The sequence below is a fragment of the Oxyura jamaicensis genome, chromosome Z, assembly GCF_011077185.1.
Source record: "Oxyura jamaicensis isolate SHBP4307 breed ruddy duck chromosome Z, BPBGC_Ojam_1.0, whole genome shotgun sequence".
Taxonomy (NCBI): domain Eukaryota; kingdom Metazoa; phylum Chordata; class Aves; order Anseriformes; family Anatidae; genus Oxyura; species Oxyura jamaicensis.
In genome coordinates, this window is record NC_048926.1 from 45,003,893 (window position 1) to 45,025,596 (window position 21,704).

General features: G+C 36.4%; 1 protein-coding gene and 1 long non-coding RNA gene across 4 annotated transcripts in view; both read left to right on the forward strand.

The window, feature by feature from the left end:
• Window positions 1-14,593, forward strand: part of ERCC6L2 (ERCC excision repair 6 like 2) — a 55,259-nt gene extending 40,666 nt beyond the window's left edge. For all 3 annotated transcript variants that reach the window (XM_035309341.1, XM_035309343.1, XM_035309342.1), the window contains 2 exons: window positions 11,732-11,916; window positions 12,680-14,593. In XM_035309341.1, coding sequence (XP_035165232.1) covers window positions 11,732-11,916; window positions 12,680-13,652 — 1,158 coding nt within the window. In that variant the 3' untranslated portion in view covers window positions 13,653-14,593. The remainder of the gene's footprint in view (window positions 1-11,731; window positions 11,917-12,679) is intronic.
• Window positions 14,594-18,676: 4,083 nt separating this feature from the next.
• LOC118155811 overlaps window positions 18,677-21,704 on the forward strand; it is a 9,865-nt gene continuing 6,837 nt past the window's right edge. Inside the window, exon 1 of the long non-coding RNA XR_004746024.1 lies at window positions 18,677-19,493. This is a non-coding gene — a long non-coding RNA (uncharacterized LOC118155811). The remainder of the gene's footprint in view (window positions 19,494-21,704) is intronic.

Below are 21,704 nucleotides of genomic sequence, written 5' to 3' on the forward strand. Positions count from 1 at the left end.
TAGCTGTTTCTGTTCACTTTGAATTACCACTTTTTTTTTAATAGTTTTTTTTATAGTTATTTTATATTGAAGCTTTATTTGATAGCATCATGAAGACCTATGAATGATGTCCTTTTTTAAGCATATTTAATCATATTTTCCGATTTTCTATGTAAGACTGATCAAAAATTGATGTTTTCAATTCATAAGTCTCTTTTGGATAATCATAAAATATTTTTTGTGCTGTTCAGTTTATCTATGCCAACTCTGTCTTCCTGCTTTGATCTGCAATCTGTCTATAATAAGGTGTTTCTGCCTTTAAATTTTTATATTTTTTTTAAGAAAAGACTCTTTGGGAAAGGAATGCAAGAATACTGAAAACTTACAGAGCATTCCATTGAAGTGGATGTGTTTTCTGTTTGGAAATACTGTTTTTCCTGCAGATCTCAAAGACTGACTGAAGCATTTTTCTTTCTACGTATGTATGAGTCTAGAACAACAGGAGTAGAAAGCAACAACATAATAAGCATTAAGTAATAAGCAAGAATAATAAGTAATAAGCAACAAAGACAGCCTCATGAGAATATTGACACTTTGTTGAATTGATCTCGTTTCCTAACCGCAGTGGATAAACTAGGTTTAGTAGTCCTTTATTGATGAAGTATGAAGATTAATGTCGGCATGTAAGTTGCCTACAGGTTACGATACAGGTGAGGATGCTTTCTTCGAAGTGTGAAAAGTTCCATGGGAAGAAGGTCCTTCCTTGGGAGTCAAGGTAGAAGGGCTGGGGGAAAGGAAGCTTTCGTTTGTCAGAGAGCTTTACAGGAATTTAGGAGATCTTACTTAAGAACATGAATAACTAATAAATAAAGAAGCTTGGATTTCAATTGATTATAAAAAAGTGTAAGATTTGAACTTAAGGATAGGAAAAGGTGTCTTGATGATAGTTTCTTTCCTTAATTTGACTTCAGAAAGTCTGTGAGATCTGGGCAGTGGGTACTAAAGTATTTTTTTTGAAGTACAGGTTTCAATTGAGCATGTTTTCTATCCAGCAATGCACAGTCTGTCCTTAATGTTACTTGTGCTATGATTCATGTATCGTCTGCCTTTTCTCTGATTTAATGAAACATAGTATGTTAACCTCCTATTGGTCTACACCTCTAAAGGCATAGGGAAACAAAATCTTAGTTCTTTTTCACAAGAAACAGCTCTTGCTATTCTTACCATTTCTTACCTTCTCGTTCGCTTTGTGCTCCACGTTCCAGAACTGGGCTGATACACACCTTTAAGTCTGTTGCAGAGCTTTTGACTCTTCTTTCTGCAGAGGTATTAGGGAGCACACTCATACTCTCAATTCTTGTTTGTTTTCAAATGAATTGTACAAACTGACTAGTTTAGCTAGAATGTCCACTCTTACACGATATTCTTGTTTAGTGTGGATGTCCACAGATCCTATGTGATAGCTGAAAATTCAGTTGGGCTGGGTAACAGCAATTAGAATATGAAGTGTGCCACCATGAAATAAGAGTAAAACACGTGAGAGCTCTCACAAATTCTCACCTGTGAAAAATCAGATAAAATCTAAAAGTAATAAAAGTAACAAGGTGAAATATGCATTAGGTAGACAAACTAGAGAGTAAACCCCATCTTTGATGAATACTACTAGACAAAAATGAGTCCTGGCCAGTATTCGAATTAAAGATAACTATTTGAAGATCGTTTGTATATGACAATGGAAGAAGTGAGCAAATGTGGCAGTCTTTATCACATGCTGTTGAAGAAACTAAAAGATTCTGTATTTTGGGGAATACCTGCTCTTTGATGAGGTCATCAGCATGCATAAAAATGGAAGAAGATTCTGTAGCTGTAGGTAAGATGAAGAAGTGATGTTTTCAGTGAAGAAAGAAGCTGTTGTCATCTGATGGAAGGAGCTATCGTAGACATCTGTATCGGTGTAGATCTGCTTTAACTTTAGTTTTCAAATATAATAAGGAAGGTACTTAAAAGATTAGAAATTTTAATTTATTTACCTTAGATAGACATGGTATTTATACATTTAGATATCCGTTAAAGGCAGAAAACTAGGATTATGGTAACAATATTTTAGCCTCCTAACAATGGTTTCTGAATCCTACATGTTACCTAGTGTCTGAAAATTGTCCAAATTCTGCCCGTTGACCACAGCCGGCAGTGTCAGATCAATGTAGATTTTAGATTTGGAGAAGAGAGGACGGTAGAGCAGAACATACTGTTACATGATAATCTCTCCCAAAGAGCTGATGTTTCTGATAGCGCTCTTTATGTGAAAGGCATTGAAGTGTCAATAATAAGAGGTGTTTAAGTTTCTTGTTCCATGCAGAAATGTGGCAAACAGCTGTTCTGAACAAATTTTGGAGATGCAGATTATATCTCAAGTAATTTCCACTAAGTCCATACTCTGCAGGTTCTGGGATATGGAATGTATTTTTAGAACTAAGTGTTTCAGAGACCAGTCAAGTGTCTCTCTCAGATTGCAGTTTGCAGTCTTTCATAGCAAGTCATAAATGTAAAGACAGAAATTATGGTCAGCTGTCTGATACCATGATGCAGAGAGTATCACACCAGACTTCAGTGTTTTGAACTCCTGAGTGGAAAATGCATGTTATTTAGTGTGACAGATATCTACCACAGTAAAAATTACTGAGAACTGTTCTTTGCAGCTTCATTACTCATGCAAGCACAGAAGAGACTTCATCTGCTGTTTCACAGTAGATTATTTCTTAGGAGGGTTTTCTGGTCTTTCATACAGAAGTATGAAGGAATAAGAGTGTTTAAAAAAAAAAAAGAAAAAAAACTAGAGTAGCAATCTTGTTTTGCCTGCATTTTCTTTGTTGTTTTTAGTCTGCTCTAATGCCTTTGAGTCATCTTTGTTCTGCATTTTATTTTCAATTCAAATCTTCTGTTTATACATCTGTGCAAATAGACTTGGTTAGAAATTCTCTTTTCATCAAATGAGTGAAAAATTGTGTCTATTACTTCATCACTATCTATTAAAAAAATATTTATTTGGGTTTTCAGCTATCTTGTGTAACTGCAGAAAAAATGATATTGAAAACAAAAACTTCTAAAATCAAAAAATGTGAAGGAAATGTGTAGACCAGACATGGTGGCCTTCTAAAGCCAGAGTGTAATTTCCAGATTAGATGTACTGTTATTTCAGCCTTTCAGGAAACAAAGAAGTCTTGAGATTAATTCATGTCATACTTTGTTCAAAATTCTTCTGGCATTTTGAATTTTAGGTAAAAATGGAAATGTTAACATTTTCTCTAAAATCTTAAACTTCTAAATTTTTTTTTTATTATTATTATTATTTTCAAAGCAACCTGCAATGTAGGAGCTTGTTACTTACTTTGTTCTTTTTGGGTAACTTGCACTGTTTTTTGTGAAGCTTTTTCTTAGGTACAATAAGGAATAGAAGCCTCCCAGAGTCAAGATTAAATATCTTCTAATGTTTCTAGTCTATTCTGAATTAAATGACTGCATTCCTTAATTAATTCCCTAATTAATTGGCAAAAACAACCCGTGTGAAATATTTTACACAAGTACAGAAGTCTGAAGTAGGCTTTCTTTACTTGTAAAGCTGAACTTGTGAAGTATTTCTTCAATAGGAATCCTGGGAAGGGGGGGTGGGGGGGGTGGGGGTGTTGAGGCATGGGGAAGACTTTACAGGAGGCAGTGATGTGTCATAAAAAAGTCAAAAATAGGAACAAGGCATACTAAATAAATTGAAAAAAATGATGATGTCCCACATTAGAGCTAACTTGCCCTTTTTAATATGTGGAAAAGTATTAGTCACATAGAACTTCAACCGTACCTGTTGAATATGTGGAGTCTTTTTTTTTTTCAGCCAACTGTATGTTTTCAACTTAAGTTTACTTAGTTTTACTGAAAAGAAATGTACAAAGACAGCCATTCAATTGAGGATTAATCACTATGGCAACAGAAATGTGGTGCCTGGAAAGGGGGAGGATGTATTCTCCCCTCTGCTTCCTGCCAGCTGTCATATTCAACCTCTGTGGCATGAATTCAGGCCAAAATATAGACTGTGACCAGCTCTAAGAAACTATATCTGTATTTTTATAAATTGGTACAAGAATCACACTATAAAAGAAGACTTAATCCTCTGAATTGGATGACAGACATTTGGCAGTCTTGCCAGTGTTGGACAGAGAAATAACGGGATGCTTTGTAGTAAAACCTGGATTAATGGTAAACCCCTCTTTATGTTATTGCAGTGTGGTGTAAATGAGAGAACTAAGCATGCTGTCAGCCTGAGAAAAAACGTGCCCTTTGTATTTCCAATGCAGATTTAAGTGCTGTTGAGAATACTGTAAATAAAAAAGTTGTGTTATTAAGAACTTCTCTTTATTGTACTTGTATTGCATTGACATTTTGTAGATTATTTAAACAAAGACTTTCTATCAGTTATAGTAACTCTGATTGCAGTGTGTTTGCACAGCTTTCAGGTTCAACAAGTTTAGATAGTTGTTTACAATGAGTAGGCTTTTGGGAGATAACATTCCATTATGCTGGTTCTTCTGGGATGGGGAATGCCATTCAGCTTTAAAGTAATTGTTCCCAAATGATTGGCCTGTAATGCTGCTTTATTGAGATTACTGTTTCAGTTTACAATTGAATTAACTATTTGAGTATGGTTTAGGTATTTTTAAATTTGGTGAGCATGTAGGTGACATTCTGTGATGCAAGTAGTAGCATTTTCTTCACGGTGTACATACCTGGCTTTCTGTTTTACTGCTGTTTGATGGAGGGGTGGGAGTGCAAAAGAAGGTAAATGAAAATCCACAGACTTCTGCTTGAATAAAGTCAACCGTAGCTTTGAATTTTGACATAGACTGATTATCTCCTCTCATCCAAACAGTAACAATATATGTTGATTTATGGCATTGTGTTCGTTGTGAAAGGGTAATACGGTTTATAGGGATTTCTTATTTTTAAAAAAGTCAACAAATTAAAAGAAACTGCTCCCAATGAGAAAATTTGCTGGTACTGTATTGGAGAAGAAACGGTGGAACTCAGAAGTAAATGCAAAACAGAAAGAAAGCAATCTGTCCTCATTTGACTTAGTAGTCTGTTTTCCACTGCCAAGCAAAATACTAGAGTCTGTGTAGTCTTTAGTCTCTGTTTGGATGAGAGAAAAAAAAAAATGAGATGACAAATGGGAAAATAACTACATACTATATAAATTTTCTTAACATTCTGATAAATTTTCTTTTATCAGCAGGTGTAGCTAAATATTGGTCTTTTCATGCTCTAGTAAATATAAAAGTGCAAGTCCTGCTTTGTGTATTGGCTGAATATTTTGGAGGAGTAATTGGAACACTGGATAAGTCTAATTTTTTTTGTAGCTTAGATGGTATTGGTCTGCTATGGTCTGCTTAGATGGTTATTGGTCTGCTATGATATTATCAAGTATTAGGTGTCATAGAATTCATTTTAATTCAGAAATAGTATAAATGCATTTGTTCATGAGTATTTTAAAATTCCAGAGTAAGTTAACTTCATTTTCTAGATAGTTGAGCTACTCAACATTAGCCATACAATTACTTCTAATTCTCATTCTATAATCCTATTCTGCTAGAACAATAGACCAATTCAATCTGGGTGAGACTACCTTGCATTTAGGAAAGTTAAATTCAGAAGGAAAATTAATGTATGCATCAGAAATTGATTTAAAATACAATAAGATTCAGGCATATTTCAAACTGGGATGTGTAAGTCACTGTAAATGCTTTGAAGTACGTAATTTGTTCGGTATTATGTCATCTGTAAGTAGAAAAGCAATTCTGCTTTCTTTTAAAGATCAGGTGGAAGCATTCAGATTATTCAATGAAGATAGCTTTTCTATGATCCTGAGTGGAGGGACCTTAATTTTAGATAAACTACGTGAAATTTTCAGAGGACACTATTATACTCTGTTTTCCTTGGCATGTAAAATGATTTAGGAAGAAATTCTTGTTGGACATAAGTATTTATAGAAGAGAGAAAACAGGTAACAAACATTTTAGTCTGTCTATATATATGGTATGTCCTGACAAGTATGTAAAATGTAGACAAAGTAAAAACTACCTAAGAATAGCATTTATTCAAGAACACAATATAGAAAAGTCATACTTTTGGATATGTATTATCCAACAGGCTTCTGGGGAGTGGGGGCGGGGGGGGGGGCAAAAAAAGGAAAACTAATGGGGAAAAAAAGATTAACTGAAATAATACAGAATTGTAATTTGGGTAGATAAAGTCACTGAAATACAATGAGTATCACTTGGTCAAAATAATAACAATTGCCCAATATCCACTGCAATGTGTAATATACCTGAGAAACCATCTGTTTTGTTGGGTTTCTAGGATAGTGGGAAAATGCAAGGTAAAATACGGCAAACAGTTCTATTATTTGCTTGCATGCTGCGTTTTAATAGGATAGTTGTCCTGAACTCAGAGTTTTCATGCTTTTTTTCTGAATGAGGTAACAAGCTATTTGAGAAGGCCATTCTTGTTCACTTCAGAAACTAAAACAAACAACAAAACTCTTCAGGGGATGGTATCCTGGATATCTGGCAGCAGTGGTTTCATGTGTAGAGAAAAGCTAGTAACACTGCTTCAGATGTGAGTAGGGAAGTCAGAGATAGGAATTGCTGCTGGAAAGCAGTATCTGGCACGGTACCTACCATAATGATTCTTCAGTTAAGCAATAGAAGAGCGGAAGATACTCAGATGTCGTGCAACTACAGCTGAGGAGTAATTGTGCCAACATGTTTTCATCTTCAGGCTTCTGTAGGAACTTCGTTATCCTCAGTCTGGTTACTCATGAAAATGCTCTAGGCAAGAAGAGACAGCCTAAAAAAAAAGTATCATCCCTGCACCTGTGTCTTTTTCTGTACTCATCTCACTCCTAGACTCTGCTCATCTGCTCTATCACATGTTTTCATCTCGCTGTACTTAAAAAGATGAACATTGTTTCTCTGTTGCTGTGCTTGAAGGGGCTACAGAGAAAAAGGGGGAAGTCACAGGCCTAGGATGGTGGGTCACAGGTGAGGATGCTCATGCATTTGCATACATTGACAGAGAGCACAGACACCTCTCTGTGCTTGTAGCAGGAAGGACATAGGCAGAAGGTTTTATACCATCAAAAATAGACAAATTGGCTTGGGTATGTGTATGCTGTTTTAAAAACTCCTGTAACTGTGTGGTGGGAGGCGCACGGAGCAATCAGATCCAAGAGCTGTTGGAATCTCTAAGCAGAAGTGACGGCTGCGCTGCAGCACAAGCATTTTTGCTTGATTCTCAGCTGCATGTCCTTGAAGTGCATGAGTCTTTTAAGTGTGCACTGATGTGGGACTTCAAAGGTGCCAGTGCTGGACTCCTGGTTACAGCTCATATATAATATGTAACTCAAAGAAATTGAAACTCATTATTAGTATCCAGAAGCTGAGGTATAGTTTTATGAGTAAGATGCATACCTAACAAATGAAGAAGGAATAGAGGAAAATACCTTCTGTGGCAGAAAGATAGGAAGGGTATATATATCGTGTTTAAGTTGAAAATCACAGTTTAAATGGAATATGAAAGGTGAAGATGAATGGTTTCTATGGCATTTTTTCGTAAGTGGTAAGAGTCCCGTGGTTTTCTGAATACTTCTAAAACTGTTTTTTGCAATGTTACGTAATGATCACTCTTCTTTCCAATTGCTTTATGTGAAAAGGCTCATTAGAGTTAATGCAATAAATGAAGATGGGACAGGATAAGAAAATAAGTATAAAACAGGAAGAAATGACTGCTCATGTACATGTTACTTTCCATCATTGACGATAACACTTCAGAATTTCATTTTACTGTTCTTCTTTTACATTCCTCCCCCTCCCCCCCATTTCCTGCAGTGTAACCTTTTCTCATGTAATTTTTTTGAATCCAAAGTGTTGCTTCTGCTAATTAACTTGTATCTATAGCTCTTTGGGTGTCTTATATACATGCCTGTGTTTGAAGATAAATTTTCTATTTCTCCTAAACTTTGTGCTGAGATTTTCTTGGCAAAGAGGAATGGCATAAGTATGAAGACACTAGTAAAAATACCACATTCAGTAATTCAATAATACATTAGTACTTTTTGATAGAACGAATTTAGGTGCTACTTGTTTCCCATGCCAATGTGCAATGGTTTGAGAAAGGAGAAAATGTGAAGAATGCAGTAACATATAAAGGTGTGTTACAGGTAATTCAGTATATGTGCACTTAATTTATCAGATGATCGCTAAGTATGTGGTAAAGTTTAAAGGGAAACTTCCACTTCGAGCAGTGGAAATTTCTATGTGTACTTTAATATAGTTAAGTATTTAATAAAGACTGCTTTTGTAATTGCTGTCAATCCTTTTTTAAAAAAAAATCTTCTAAAATACATTTGGGATACCCTAATTATTGCTTTAGCTTTACATCATATATTTCAGAAGGCTAATTAGAAGATGTGCACTGCAGTACACACAAAAAAAAAAAACACAGTAACGTGTTTGATGGCATAATGTTTGGCAAGAATTCTTTTTCATCAGCATGTTCTTTTGAGAAGTTCAGCAACACTTCTGGTTATCTAAGTAAATTAATTATTATACAATACTATAAGTTAAGCAAAGGTAAAGTGTACTTCCAATGCACAGAATCCTTGGGGTGAAGGATTTTTCTTTCCTGTATTATGACCTTCTTCAGGTCATAAATTTTTGAATGGGAGACCCTTTGTATGAATGCATTGTTGAATGTGCTAGTGTCAGTAATGTAAGAACAACAGTCAGAAGTTCCTATCTGAATGAGATTCAATTGATTTTTCTTACTTTGCAAGATTGCCTGAGGCATATGACATATGTGATAATTCAGATTCACAAGACCAGGTTTCTAAAGTCAAAGTGGAATTGGATGTAGCAACAGATAATGGGAGGCACACATGATGGTGTGATGGTAGAGAAAGGACTTGAGGAAAAGAAAATAGCTGTCAAAAGGAATATTTAATCATAAAATAGATTTGAGTCATTAAGTTAGAAGGCAGGTATTTAAAGGGAATCCAAAAAAATCATTTTCGGGAGGGAGGAAACAGTAGAATTAATTAGTAACAGATGACATTAGATTCAAAAGAAAGCTAAGAAATACAGTGCTGGAGTGTTGATGGAAGTTTTCACTTTTTTAATGGCAATGCAAGTAAAAGAATATTTTCATCTATACATTTGGAAATGCTGTCAGTAGCTTTAACATCAGCCATGTGTCATTCAGAGTAACAAACTTCAGATTGCACCTATAGACAGCGCTGACCCATCTTGAGAAAAACCACTGAAACAAGTGTTTTAGTTTTACTGACAAAATGCTTAGGCACAAAATGCTTAGCCTTATCATGCTATACATATATGTATATGAATATGAGTTTGGGGCTGGATTTAAGTTGGCAAACTCTCAGAAACATTCTGAAGTTCAAGAGAGCCAGTTGCGTTTCAGCCTCACTGGGTGCCATGTAACTAATTGGCCTTGTTCCAGAGAGCTGTGATAAGATTTTCAAGAGTAACTCGCAGTGGCCATTAGCTCTCGCAACTCTTGGGGTAACTTGTTTCCACTTACTTTTACTAGAGTCAGGAAAAATCTTGGAGCTGCTAATTTGGGTAGAAAAGGAGGAACTGTCTGTGTGTATACAGTGGTATTTTGCTGTATCTTTCCAGTTGGCAGTGCTGGTCAACGTAGTTAAGTTTTGTACTTCCAGAAGTAAATATGCCATCTCTGAAGTCATTTACAGTTAGCAGTTTTTAACAGTAATTCTGCAAAGACGAGCAATTTTACGACTTCCAGTGTGTTTACAAAATTTGCCTTTTTTTCCTCCAAAGAGTTTTTAATCTGTGTTTGAACAGATATGTAAACAAAGTGTTGCTGCCTTTTATAATCTGGTCTTGTTTATTAAGTGGTAGTTGAATTTACTTCTATGGAGGCTTTAAATACTTTTAAGACAGGCATTAACATGGTAAGGTTTGTAATCTACAATTCTTATTAGATTACACGATCCCAATTTCCTGACAGAGTGACAAATACATTATGAATTGTCACAGTAAAGTCTGAATGCTATAACTATTTTGTCATGCCAAAATTACATCAAAACAGATATACTTTAAAACTGGCACTGGTCTGTTTTTTTCCAATATATTTTCCCAAGTAAGTTCTCTATCATCCATGCAAATCTTTTTTTTAAAAAAAAAAAAAAAAAAGAAACCTGTAAATATTTTGAATATAGACAGAATTAGCAAGATAACTATAGAATATTTATGCTGCAGATGCTATCTGCTAATTCAATGTTAATTTTGTTGCTATCATAATAATATTGAGATATAGATGGGTTTTTTAATCTTAATTGGAGCCTTGGTTTCAGTTTTGTTTACTGTAATAATGCATTGAAATTCTGATGTTTGGAATTGTGCACATAGCTTAAAGAGTGAAAATCTATACCTGTAGGTCCCTTAGTATAAACTCTCTTTGTATGCTAGTTTGAGGTTGCTTGCCAAAGTAATGGATTGGGAACAGATGTGCAATCCTAAAGCTCAAGAACATTGTGAACAGCCCATGGAAATAAAGGAAGTGGACATGGATCAAATAGAAACACATTGGGAAGAAACACTGTAGATCCAAAACCAAATTTTGAACTGCAGATGACAAGGTGTGAACACAGTTTGTGCTTTCATCTTTCAGATAGTATCAGTAGGGGGACTGAGGACATCATTAAGCAGTTGTTGTCTTTTCCCTGACCTCGTTTTGGAGAAAAAATGGTGTAGCTTTTCTGTTTTTCTTTGTTCCCCCCCAGCCCTGTTCAAATGCATTCTTTACTTTTCATCTTCCTATTGGCTTGCCTTTTGGGAGAGGAGAAATGTGTACAAGAACTTAGGTGAATTTCTGGGAGGCAAAAAAAAAAAGTATAATATTTTTCTGCAGGAAGCTGACTGTCAATGCGTGATGAGTTGACCTGTACCATCTTCTTGAATTCAATTGATGTTCATTAAAATTAAAATTCACAATCTCCATGTAAGAGTCATCATGTCTACAGTGTGTTTTGCTCTTATCTGTATTATAATGTAAGTAGAACGTGTAGTTGTTTTCTCCACATTTTCAGGCAAGCATAGTGATACTTTCAAAAGGAACCTTACATGTTTTATAAATTGTTTGTGTGTTAGATATTTTGATACTGACAAAAATGTTCTTACCTTAATTTTGGTATCTCTATTTGTATCGCTATATAGAATAATATATATGATCAGGAATTATTAGGAAGCAGAGAATCTAAATAATATTGTACTAAACAAATCAAGTAAGATATTATATATCTATTAAGACTATAACATACAGATTTTTTTATTTTTTTTTTTGCAGTTATATTTGGAGGTTCTAACTGAGGTTTGGGTCACGTGGCAAGAGATTAAGTATTTTTATAACACCTGTTAATGCACTAGAGAACTTTGTGATCTTTCGGTTATCCTAACTAACATGTTTGGAACAGTATCCCAGTTCACTCTTAGAGAACTAAGCTTACCCTTCACTGTACCAGGAAGCTTGTGATGTACTGGAGAGTTTACAGTGCAGCTCTGAATCCCAGTCTTAGCACACAAATTCTTGAGCTTCAGTGGCAGTCATAACAGCATTGTTTCAGAGACACAGCTGTTCTGACAATTTTCATGTCTTGTTTTGCTAGAAAGATGAAGAAAACCTTGAAGAAGAGATGGAGGGGACGAACAATATGAAAAGGGGGAAAGAAATGATGTTGAACAGTAAGCAACACCTCTATGTTGTGCATCCTGTGATCCAGAAAAACAAAAAAGTACACAGAGTGGGTTCAACCACCTTCTTGGTTGGAAAGACACCCAAAGAAATCCGCAGGTGAGTCTGTTGTTGTGAGAACAAAGTAAAATTCTAAGCTTGAAATGTTACTGTTGTCTTCGTTTCAACCCTACTCACGGAATACTGATGATTTTCTGTGGCAAGAGCAGAACTAACGGGACACTTCCACTCAAACTTTACAGAGTAGCATAATTGATTAATAAAACAAATGGAACCCACAAATCAGTTTAATGTGTTGGTTCGATCTGTCATACGTTATATGACACTGTGCAGATGTCATCACCACAGTGTTCATGGTATGTGCACCATGCAGTATTGCAAACTAATGTTTTAGCTGTCTATAAACAAGAAATGTTATAGAGTGAGCTTCTGACTGCCTACTGGTTTAGTCTAGATTTCATCACTTTCATAGAAAGACTGTAAAAAGATTGGACATTATATGTACTTTTTATCATGAAACTCGGTATTTTTTTAGTTTTTCTTTTAATATGTTTTTTCCCCTTCATCTTTGGAAAGGTAAGAGTGTTTCTGTCTCATTTTTTCTTTTTCCCCAAATTGTTGCTGTTAATATTGAGAATTAAATTCCATTGGTACATAGATAGCCAGGTGGTTTGTGGAAAAGAAAGTGGAAAGCTATTGCTAAGTTGGCAAACCTGGAATTGGGATTTGGTATATATTTTTAATTTGGCTTTGTGACAAGGAAATCACTATGATAGTTGGTATATGAGTAATTTTGAAAATTACTTCTTTTGTTCCTAATTAAAGTTGTCAGTTATAAAACATTTTTTCTTGATAATTACAGGAGACAATTTGAGGAAATGGTATCCCACTTCAATATGGGATCAGTGGAAGAACTTGCAGAACATATTACAAAAGTTACATCAGAAACGCGGCAGAAGATGTTGAAAGAATTTTACATTTCGAAGCATCCAGAGATGGAATCTTTGTTTCCAGTTGAAATACCAGCACAAGTTTCTCACGACTATGTGGAAAGAGAAACGGATGCAAGAAACTCCAGAAAAAGAAAATCTGTTGTTAATTTTGGAAGACGCAAGTCTAGACTTTCATCAGCTAAAGAACTCCTGAGTGGAACTACAGGAATGCAGAAACAGCAAAGCTGTGAAGAAGTAGAGCAACTTCACAATGACTCCTGTTTGCAAGATAATGTGTGTGTTAAAAATACAAAATACAAACAATCACTCACTGATACTACTCAATATATTGAAAGGAGAAACAGTCAGGCATTCAAGGATTTTATGGCATCTGGTTCATTAAGCAGTAAATCAGAAATAATTGAGGTGCTGTCTGTAAAAAGCTGTGAAGAACAGCAGGATTCAGAAGTAACAGAGCTGCCAAGAAAAAGATCTCTGTCTCAGTCAGAAAACAAGGAGAGAAAAGCTAAGACTTACAAGAAGTCTTTTGTGGACTTGCTTGGAGATACCTCTATTCTCAATGACCTCTTCGGAAATGGTGGAAATGAGCCTACGGAATCACCAAGGAGAATCCCTTCAGGGCAAGTAGAAAAATCAAAGGAAAGACCGAAAGACTTCTGGGACATGCTGAATGAGCAGAATGAGGAGAGCCTCAGAAAGCTCACAGACCTGACAGTCATAGAGGAGCTGTGTGAAAGACCACCTCATCCACCAGTGACAGAAAAGAGAGGTGTGTGTGAGAGTTCCCTTTGGAAAAAAAACGAGAACTTTCTATGGAAAAAACACAATACAGATGATCGAGATGAACCATCCACTGCTACATCTTGTGATGTAGTAAAATGAAGATTTTCTACATGAGTTGGACTATAATTGTTTTAGTTAAATGAACATTAAAATGTGTAGAACTTCAGCAAAACATGATACCTCCATGAAATGAAATGTAAAGTGATGAATTCGTATTTATGGTGATACCAATGTACATTTTACATTGACTAAATTGTATATGATCATAAGGTATGACATACCAATTTTAGATTAAATTCCTTTTAAAATGATTTGAGTGCACTTTGCTTTCTTGAATCCTGATTATATTCCTTGAGTCGGTAGCAGTGCTAAGCAGTTTTCCCCCTATGTACACATTTGCTACCCTCAGACATCTTGGCAGAATCTGAGTGCGGTAACAGGATTTGAAAAAGCAACTCTTCATATTTCCTGAACTAGTGAGGACTCAGGAGCTTCTGGAGACAGGGGTGATTTCTAGACTGCAATGGATTTTTTTCTTTGATTTTGCTCAGTCTCTCTTCAAAGCTGTGGAGCTTCTAATTAACTTCAGTATCCTGAGGCAGTTGAGTTTCTCAGCCTAGCTGATGTGAAGGAGCACCAATTTTAGTTTGTTCACTGTCTTTTTCAGTGTGAGATCTACTGCATGTTAAATGATGCGAGGTGACAAATTTCATCTGTCACTGCACTTCTCCCTTTTTTTATTTTTATAGACTCCTGTGATGCCTTTGTCAGATTATATAGTCTGAACAATACTTTGGTGTTGATAACTATGTAAGGAAATAGTTTTCTATTTCCAAATGGAATAAAATATATTCTGATTTCTAGCAAATTTCAGGAAGAATGTATTGCAATTCAGTAATTGAGACTCGTCTCTTCATTTCATACATGTATTTGCTATGAAAAGATACGGGTGGTACAATAATGATAAACAAATACGGCTTATACTTGAAAACTATCATTTCTTGCTAGGTTTAACAAATTAAAAAAGTTTCTTTTTATAAGTACTGTATCCTGATTTTATTTAAAAATTGTAATTAAAATGTTCTAATTTTTTATTTTATTTTTTAAAACTATGATACAGTATTTCATGTGCACTTAAAAAAAAAAATACCATGCTACTGTGTATATGGACTGTCAGGTTTTTTTCTGTTCTAAACTCAGGCTTGGGTAGTCTTAAAAAAAAAAAAAAAATGAAGTAACTTTGAGGAAATTAACTGTAATCTGTTCAGTTAGTTTTGCTGTTGACACTAAATATTACTGTAAAATGCATTGCAGCCTAAATTCAGCTTCTGCTGATAGTTGGAAGTTTCGTCAGTCGTGCTATGCTTCATACAGTGAATACAGTTACATAATTGTAATTCTCGCTGCACTACATCAGTTTACTCCACTACGATACTTCAGTCGTTTCTGCAGCAGGAACCTGGGGATGCTCCACCAAGAATGTTACTTCATACATTTTAAGTACACAAATTAAACTAGACAGCAGGAGCTGCCTTAGGGAATTTGAAGAACGCTCCAAAATTGCCACCTGGAGAGCTCCTGAAACAATCAGTCACACTCCATTGTGAAGGTTCAGTCACCCACTTTCAAGTCAGACCTTTCTTTCAAGATGGTCTATGATCTCACCTCTGTGGACGATCAGCAATTCAAGGAATAAATGACGGAGTACAGTAGGTGCGTGCACACCATGAATCCCGTCAACACTGAAAGCAGAGGAGAATTTGTGCATTACGTGGTCACATCCCTTTATTTAACCTCTGAGCCTATTTCCAATAGGGCAGAAGGGGGCAGCTGTGGGTGTGTTCTGGGTGGTGGTCTGGTTTCATAAGTAGGCATTGTGGCACGTGATGGGCCTCGATGTGGACACATCTATATTGGCTCTACTGCAAGGGCTGCTGAAGAAGAGGCTGGTATGGCAGTGAATGCTTGAGGAAAGCACTGATGCCCTTCCCAGCTTTGCACAAATGCATTTCAACCTCTGCTATGTAGATTTCTCTGCAGATTTCTGTCCTTAAATGTAGGGTGTTTTGTGTTCCTCTGGTTTTGGCATGACAGCTGCTGTGTGCTCGCTTTGATCTGGTTGCTCTTTTTCAGCCAAGGCAAATATTTACGTGCGTTTTCTGCATTTGACTTCACCCTCCTACACAGGAATTGAAATGTGCCTGTATATGATCATAGTATCTAACATTAGCACTTCTCAGAACATCAAATTTATATACTATTACTTTTCACTCACAGCTTTCAGGGAAGATTATTTTTATGTTGAACTTTTTTAACTTCCTATTTGACCAACAGTTCACTAGTGCGTAGGGTTGCAGATTCAGGCACTTAAAAATGAGGATGGACGTTTCAGCCATAAGTCCTTTCTCTGACGCATGCATCAAACACATACATTATCAAATAGAAAGTTACATAATATATATATATTTTTTAATCTAGTCATGATTGCAAGGTGGGCTGTACACTACCCAACTAATTCTGCAATGGAACACTGATTTATTCTACCAGGATGCTAAGGAACATGACCCTAAGACTTCTGCATCCAAAATGCTAAAAATAATTCCATACATCTGTGTAAAAGTAATACTTTTGGAGGTGTACTTTAAAGGAGAACACCTATTGGATCTTACTTCTGTTTCTGTAGGTGATACAATACCCATAATTCAAAAAGTCAGAGGTTATGTTGTCAGTTTCTGAGTATGTGTGGACTAAGAAGACTTCTACATACCCACAACTTGTCATCTTACTCCTGAAACACTGGCTGTAATAAAATCTCCAAATGAAAACTTTTTCACAGATTAAGAGAAGTGGTTATAAGATAAGCAATGTCATGTTTCATATGCCTCATAGTCCGTCACGTTTCTCAATACTACAATGTCGTATGAAGGAGTACCTTATCATAACACACAACCAAAAGAGGCCAAGACTTCATGTTGCTCTGGAAACCTTAACCATAATCTTTGATTTCTGTAAGCTTTGACATCTTGAATTTAATGCTGTATTAGCATAGGGTTTTACATTGAGTATACTGTATAAATTGTTTTATGTGAAGGGTAAATGTTATGAAATTTTAAAACCTTGGACACTGAAGCTGCACAGCAGCAGTCTGTGAATGGTGGTGGTTTTTGTGGTCTGGATGACTGCCCATTGGAAAATAAGCTTAAATTTGATCTGGAGCAGCTTCTACTTTAGGTCATGGGAAGCTGTTGTAGGCTTTGCTCTGTCTGTTAACTGTTATGCGCTTGTTGTAAGTGGGAGCCATCTAAAAACTGAACTGGGAAATCTGACTTAGCTACCTGGAACAAGGAGCTCAGTTCTGAACGTACATGATGAAGCGGTAAGAGGCTTGGTCTTTATAGGCAACTAATGTGAGTAAAATAAATGTGTTCCCTAATCGTTTCTGTTTCTTTAACCCTGAATCTATGCTGTTAGCATTTTATTATGCAATGACATTTAAAATGCAAAGTGAAATTCAGGACAGTCAATTGGAGCAGCTGTTTATTGTTTTTATTTTGTTTCTGTAAAAAAAAAAAAAAAAATCTGAAAGGAAAGGAGCCATAAAACTGTTAGTTATCGGTGCCTTTGAATCATGTACAGTTAAAAGAAGTCAATGTAAGATAGGGCATATCTGGACCCTTCTGGTTGATATTACTAAGTAGGGCATAAATCAAGGCCTTTGATTGATGGCATTAATACTGATTTTCTTTACAAATCAGCATTCTTCTGCATAGTGAGGCAAACTGCTGCTGCTCATCCTACAGAGGAGAAGATTTGGTGGAACGAAGAATATGGCCTTCAAATGCATAAAAATGCTGCAAAGAGAAAGGGCATAGTTCCTTCCTTCCACTGTGAAAAGACAAGAGGTGAGTGGCTTAAGCCACACCAAAGGTATAAGGTTAGATAACAGGACAAGTCTCTAAGAGTAAATATTGTGTAGTATGTTGCTTAGGGAGGAGTGCCAATGTTGGAGGTCAGTAAGAATGCGAGACACAAATATCTGTTAGAAATTACATGGACATAACTGGCCATATTTTAGGGCAGAGGGAAGGGCTGGTGGCTTCTCAAATAATCTGAGGGCCAGAAGGGGCTAAATAATGTCTATTTTAGTTTATACCAAAGTGCTAGGGAGAGATTTCACTCAAGCACCACTAGGTAGTCAGTCATGGTCTAAATCAATAGGTAATGGGGAAGATGAGATCAGCTTGAGTTAGGTCAACATTTCCTTCTTTCCTTTCTTTTAGAAGTTTTCATGCAGTAGAAATGTACAGGTACAAGGCTGAAATGCAGAACTAATTCCCAAGAAAGAAGTCATCATCATATTTCTGAAGTAATGAGGAAATTGTTTCTCATCTGTAAGATGACAAAATGTATATGTAAAAACCTCCATAGAAATACATGTTTTATTCACATCTATGCCAAGAACTGCTAATTTATTTGCGGAAATGCATTTTTATTTTAATCTGTGATTAAGCTGAGCTACAGGGTGATGTCTTGAAGTAAGATTGATGTTACTCTGTATCTTCCTGTGCAAATTTAACTTATTTTACTAGGGAGTATCACCTAACCCATAAATACTGCAATTTAGTGCCCTAGGGATGTGTCTATAAAATACTTTTGTCATGAATAAGATGTGTGTATGACTTTAAAAAGATGAACTAATTCAAAAAGGATGACATTTTGAAGGCATATCCTTCAAATGTTAAAAATAAACATCTTTTTTCTTAATGGAAATCTGTGACTATCATTTTGTTTGGATTTGAAAATGAAGGAGGCTTTGGGGAATTCTGTGTTTAGTATTTCAGTCGAGTGAGATTCATACAGCTTCCACTCACAGGTTCCTGCTTGATTGCAGTGAGGCACAGACTACTGGGAAATTCTAACAGCTTCCAAACGTAAGGAAATGGCTTCATGGCAGTTATCACCTGATCTCAATTAACCTGATTAAATCACCTGATTAAATCAGCCAAGAGGAGAAGGATGTCTTTTTCTTTCTTTCTTTCTTTTTTTCCTTGCTTCCAGCTGGAAACGGCTTGCAAGTTTATTTATTTATTTTTCCTGTTCCTTATTGCACCTTCCCAGTTCTGGTAGCTGATGGGGTTCCGATGGTTCTGGCTCTGGGTCCCTGACCCGACAGAAGGTTCCAATAGTTCCCTTTGGCTTCGGTGGGAATTCTTTGACGGGGGGTGGGGGGAATAGGATGCCAGTGAAATGGTAAGAAATCTGACCCTGCCTGCAGTAACAAATGCAGCTCTGTCAGCAACCTGTTTACAAAACTGTCACCAGACCCACTTAAAAACAGTGTGTGTGTCCTGGGTCTGTTTTGTAAGTGCAGTTTGGATCTTAAGCATGTTTTACAAATTAGAGCTATGCTTATAACTGGATTTGGGAATAGCCATGTGGTACACACATTTCATTTTTCGGTCTGGGGGAGGGAGAATGAATAATTTCCAATAATGAATGTGTTTAAAAGAAGTCCGGGTGTGCATACAAACATTTCATGAACACAAAAAGGCAGTTTGAAAGGATGTATTTGCTCAGCTTTAGCGGGTCATGACTTCGAGCACTGAAAGGCAGAACAACGCCAGCACCATAGCCTGAGCACAGTGTGTGAAAGCAGCATTAACAGGAAAGGGAAATAATTAATTATTAGGGAAGGAAAATGGCTAACAGTATAATCATAATTTTAAAATTATCACTAGGTACTTCAAAGATGAGAATACAGTTACCGTGTATGAAAAAGATGATTTAAGTTACTTGCCTAAGAATCTTTGCAGCAGCAGGAGAAGAGCCTGTTCTTCCAAGGAAGCATTTAACTGCCTTTGCTATTAGGTCTTTTCCTGTTCCAGCAGTGCCCTGCATATTTTATTCACTGCATACCTTCCAGCTTATGCAACAAATGAGGTAATATTCTTATGAAAACTTGCTCTCCTTGCATTTGTACATTCCATGATTCCATACATCTTGATTCAGTGCATCCTATGGAAAAAAATTAATGACCATCTAAATAGATTTCATGCCAGGATCTGCCTTCCTGAATAATGCACCTAAAAAATAGGTAACTGGCTCAACGTAACTCGGACAATTCAATTTCTGAGATATAAATTGTACTCCTAGATTGTGCAAGTGAGTGGTACACAGAGATTCAGAACATTTAAGATGTTATGCCCTTTTTGCTATAATACGTGTGGACCATAGGATCATCCTTGTGATAGTAATTGAACCTGTATCTTGTGTATGAGTCTGCACAGAAGACACTAATTCTAAAAGAAGAGGGAAATGGGTCTGAACAAACAGATTGGTAGGCTTCTGAGTTGTTCAGCTGACATCCTAACCATTGTTGAATGGGCATCCAAAAGACTAAATTGCCTTTTTTCCAAAGACCAAGTGAAGACTGTATTCCAAAATGAAAGAAGTAATTTGATGTAGGTATTCCCTACATGCACGATACTTAAGAGTTATTTGTGTTTGCTTGAGCTGAGAGGATGGAATCAAGTGGTCAGATTCTGACCTCGTGTTCAACTGAGATTGCACGCATAGAAATTTACACAAACTAGAACATGAGCAGGCCTGCTGCACTAAAGCACTGTTTTCTGACAGTGCATACACAGAGCAAAATTTCATTAGAATTTGCATCAGCCTATAGTAACATGTACCAATGCCTAAGTATTGGTAATATGTTTGGTATTAACATTAGCAATCCCTAACGTTGCTCTCATTAAAGACAATGGCAAAGCAGCATGGATAGTTCAGATGCTAAATGAATACCAGCTCAACTCAGAATGAATCTGTGTTTTACTTCACTAGAACTGTTTATACTAAAGGGATTTTCTTCCTCTATGGTTTGATACTAAGTTGTTTCCATCAAGTGGACGCTCATGTAAACATGATCTCCTGTATCACCCTGAAAATCATTCTATGCCAATTGCTTTAAAAACAAATACCAGATGTATATTTATGTTGTTTGAAGTAAATGCTCACAACTGTAGGCAGTGCTGGCCTCTCTGTGATTAAGGCTCTGGTGGAAGTTACAGCGCAGTTCCGAGTTGTCCTGGTTCATAATTCAATGACAAAGAAAATAAATCCATACCGTGGTCTAATTGGGAATATAATTTATGTACCTCTGAGAAAGCTGCTTTCTTAGAACATCTCTTTTGTGCTTTGGTCTCAACACCCCCACAGTAGGTGCAGATTTAAACTTGTCTTGGTCCTTCTACATGCAGAAATTGTATGAGCACAGAACAGTTCAGGCTCCTCTTGCCTCTGCCTGCCCCCCACAGTTTTGTAGCTGCGCTTTACAAATTACTGGATTACAATACACGTGTGATTTAACAGCTTTATACCTGGAGGGAATATTGAGGAATATTTTGTCTGCATGCTTTGAGAGGGATATTGAGGGTTAGAAAAGGGGTCTCCCTACTGTAAGAGACTGTCAGGGCCGTACCTGGAGCCAGCCTTCTGAAAACCTGCCTAATTTTGGCCAAGCTCTAAAAACTGTGTTTTGTTTTCTAGAGGGTAGCACCATTATTTTTCTTAAACTCGGGATATCTGGGTTTTAAGCATGAAGTCCTCTTTAATTTAGTTACTATGTTTTAAGCATGTTGCCATTTTGTCTTCTGTTGCCTCAGTCCTTCAGAGGCAGGAAGTGAGTATTCAGAATTGCTGGGAAGCTGCAATGATTCTCTTCCACCCACTGCAAAGAACTTTTTAGCCTTGAACATTTTTAGCCTTGCAGGATTACAGGATGACAGACATGAAGTCTGTGATATGTGTCTGGTTTCACCTTTTGGTTTTGTTCATGTAGGAACCAGGAATTAACTGAGGGCTAGAAAAGATTGTAGTCACCAGTAGCTTAATTTGGATGAGTTGAGATGGAAGCCACTGTGCAGCTGTGGCCTCTTCTCAGCCGCAGAGAGGCTGCAGCTGAACTGGAGGTGCAAACTGGAATTTCTTCATTCTTGGCTTTCTTCTGGGACTGTTTATACAGAAGAATTGAAAATCTGAAAGGGAAAGAAATAAAGGCATATTTCCAGGATCATGGTGTTCTGCGCAAAGAAAAAGGGCGATGGCCTGGGAAAAAAAAAAAAAAAAAAAAAAAAAAAAAAAAAAAAAAAA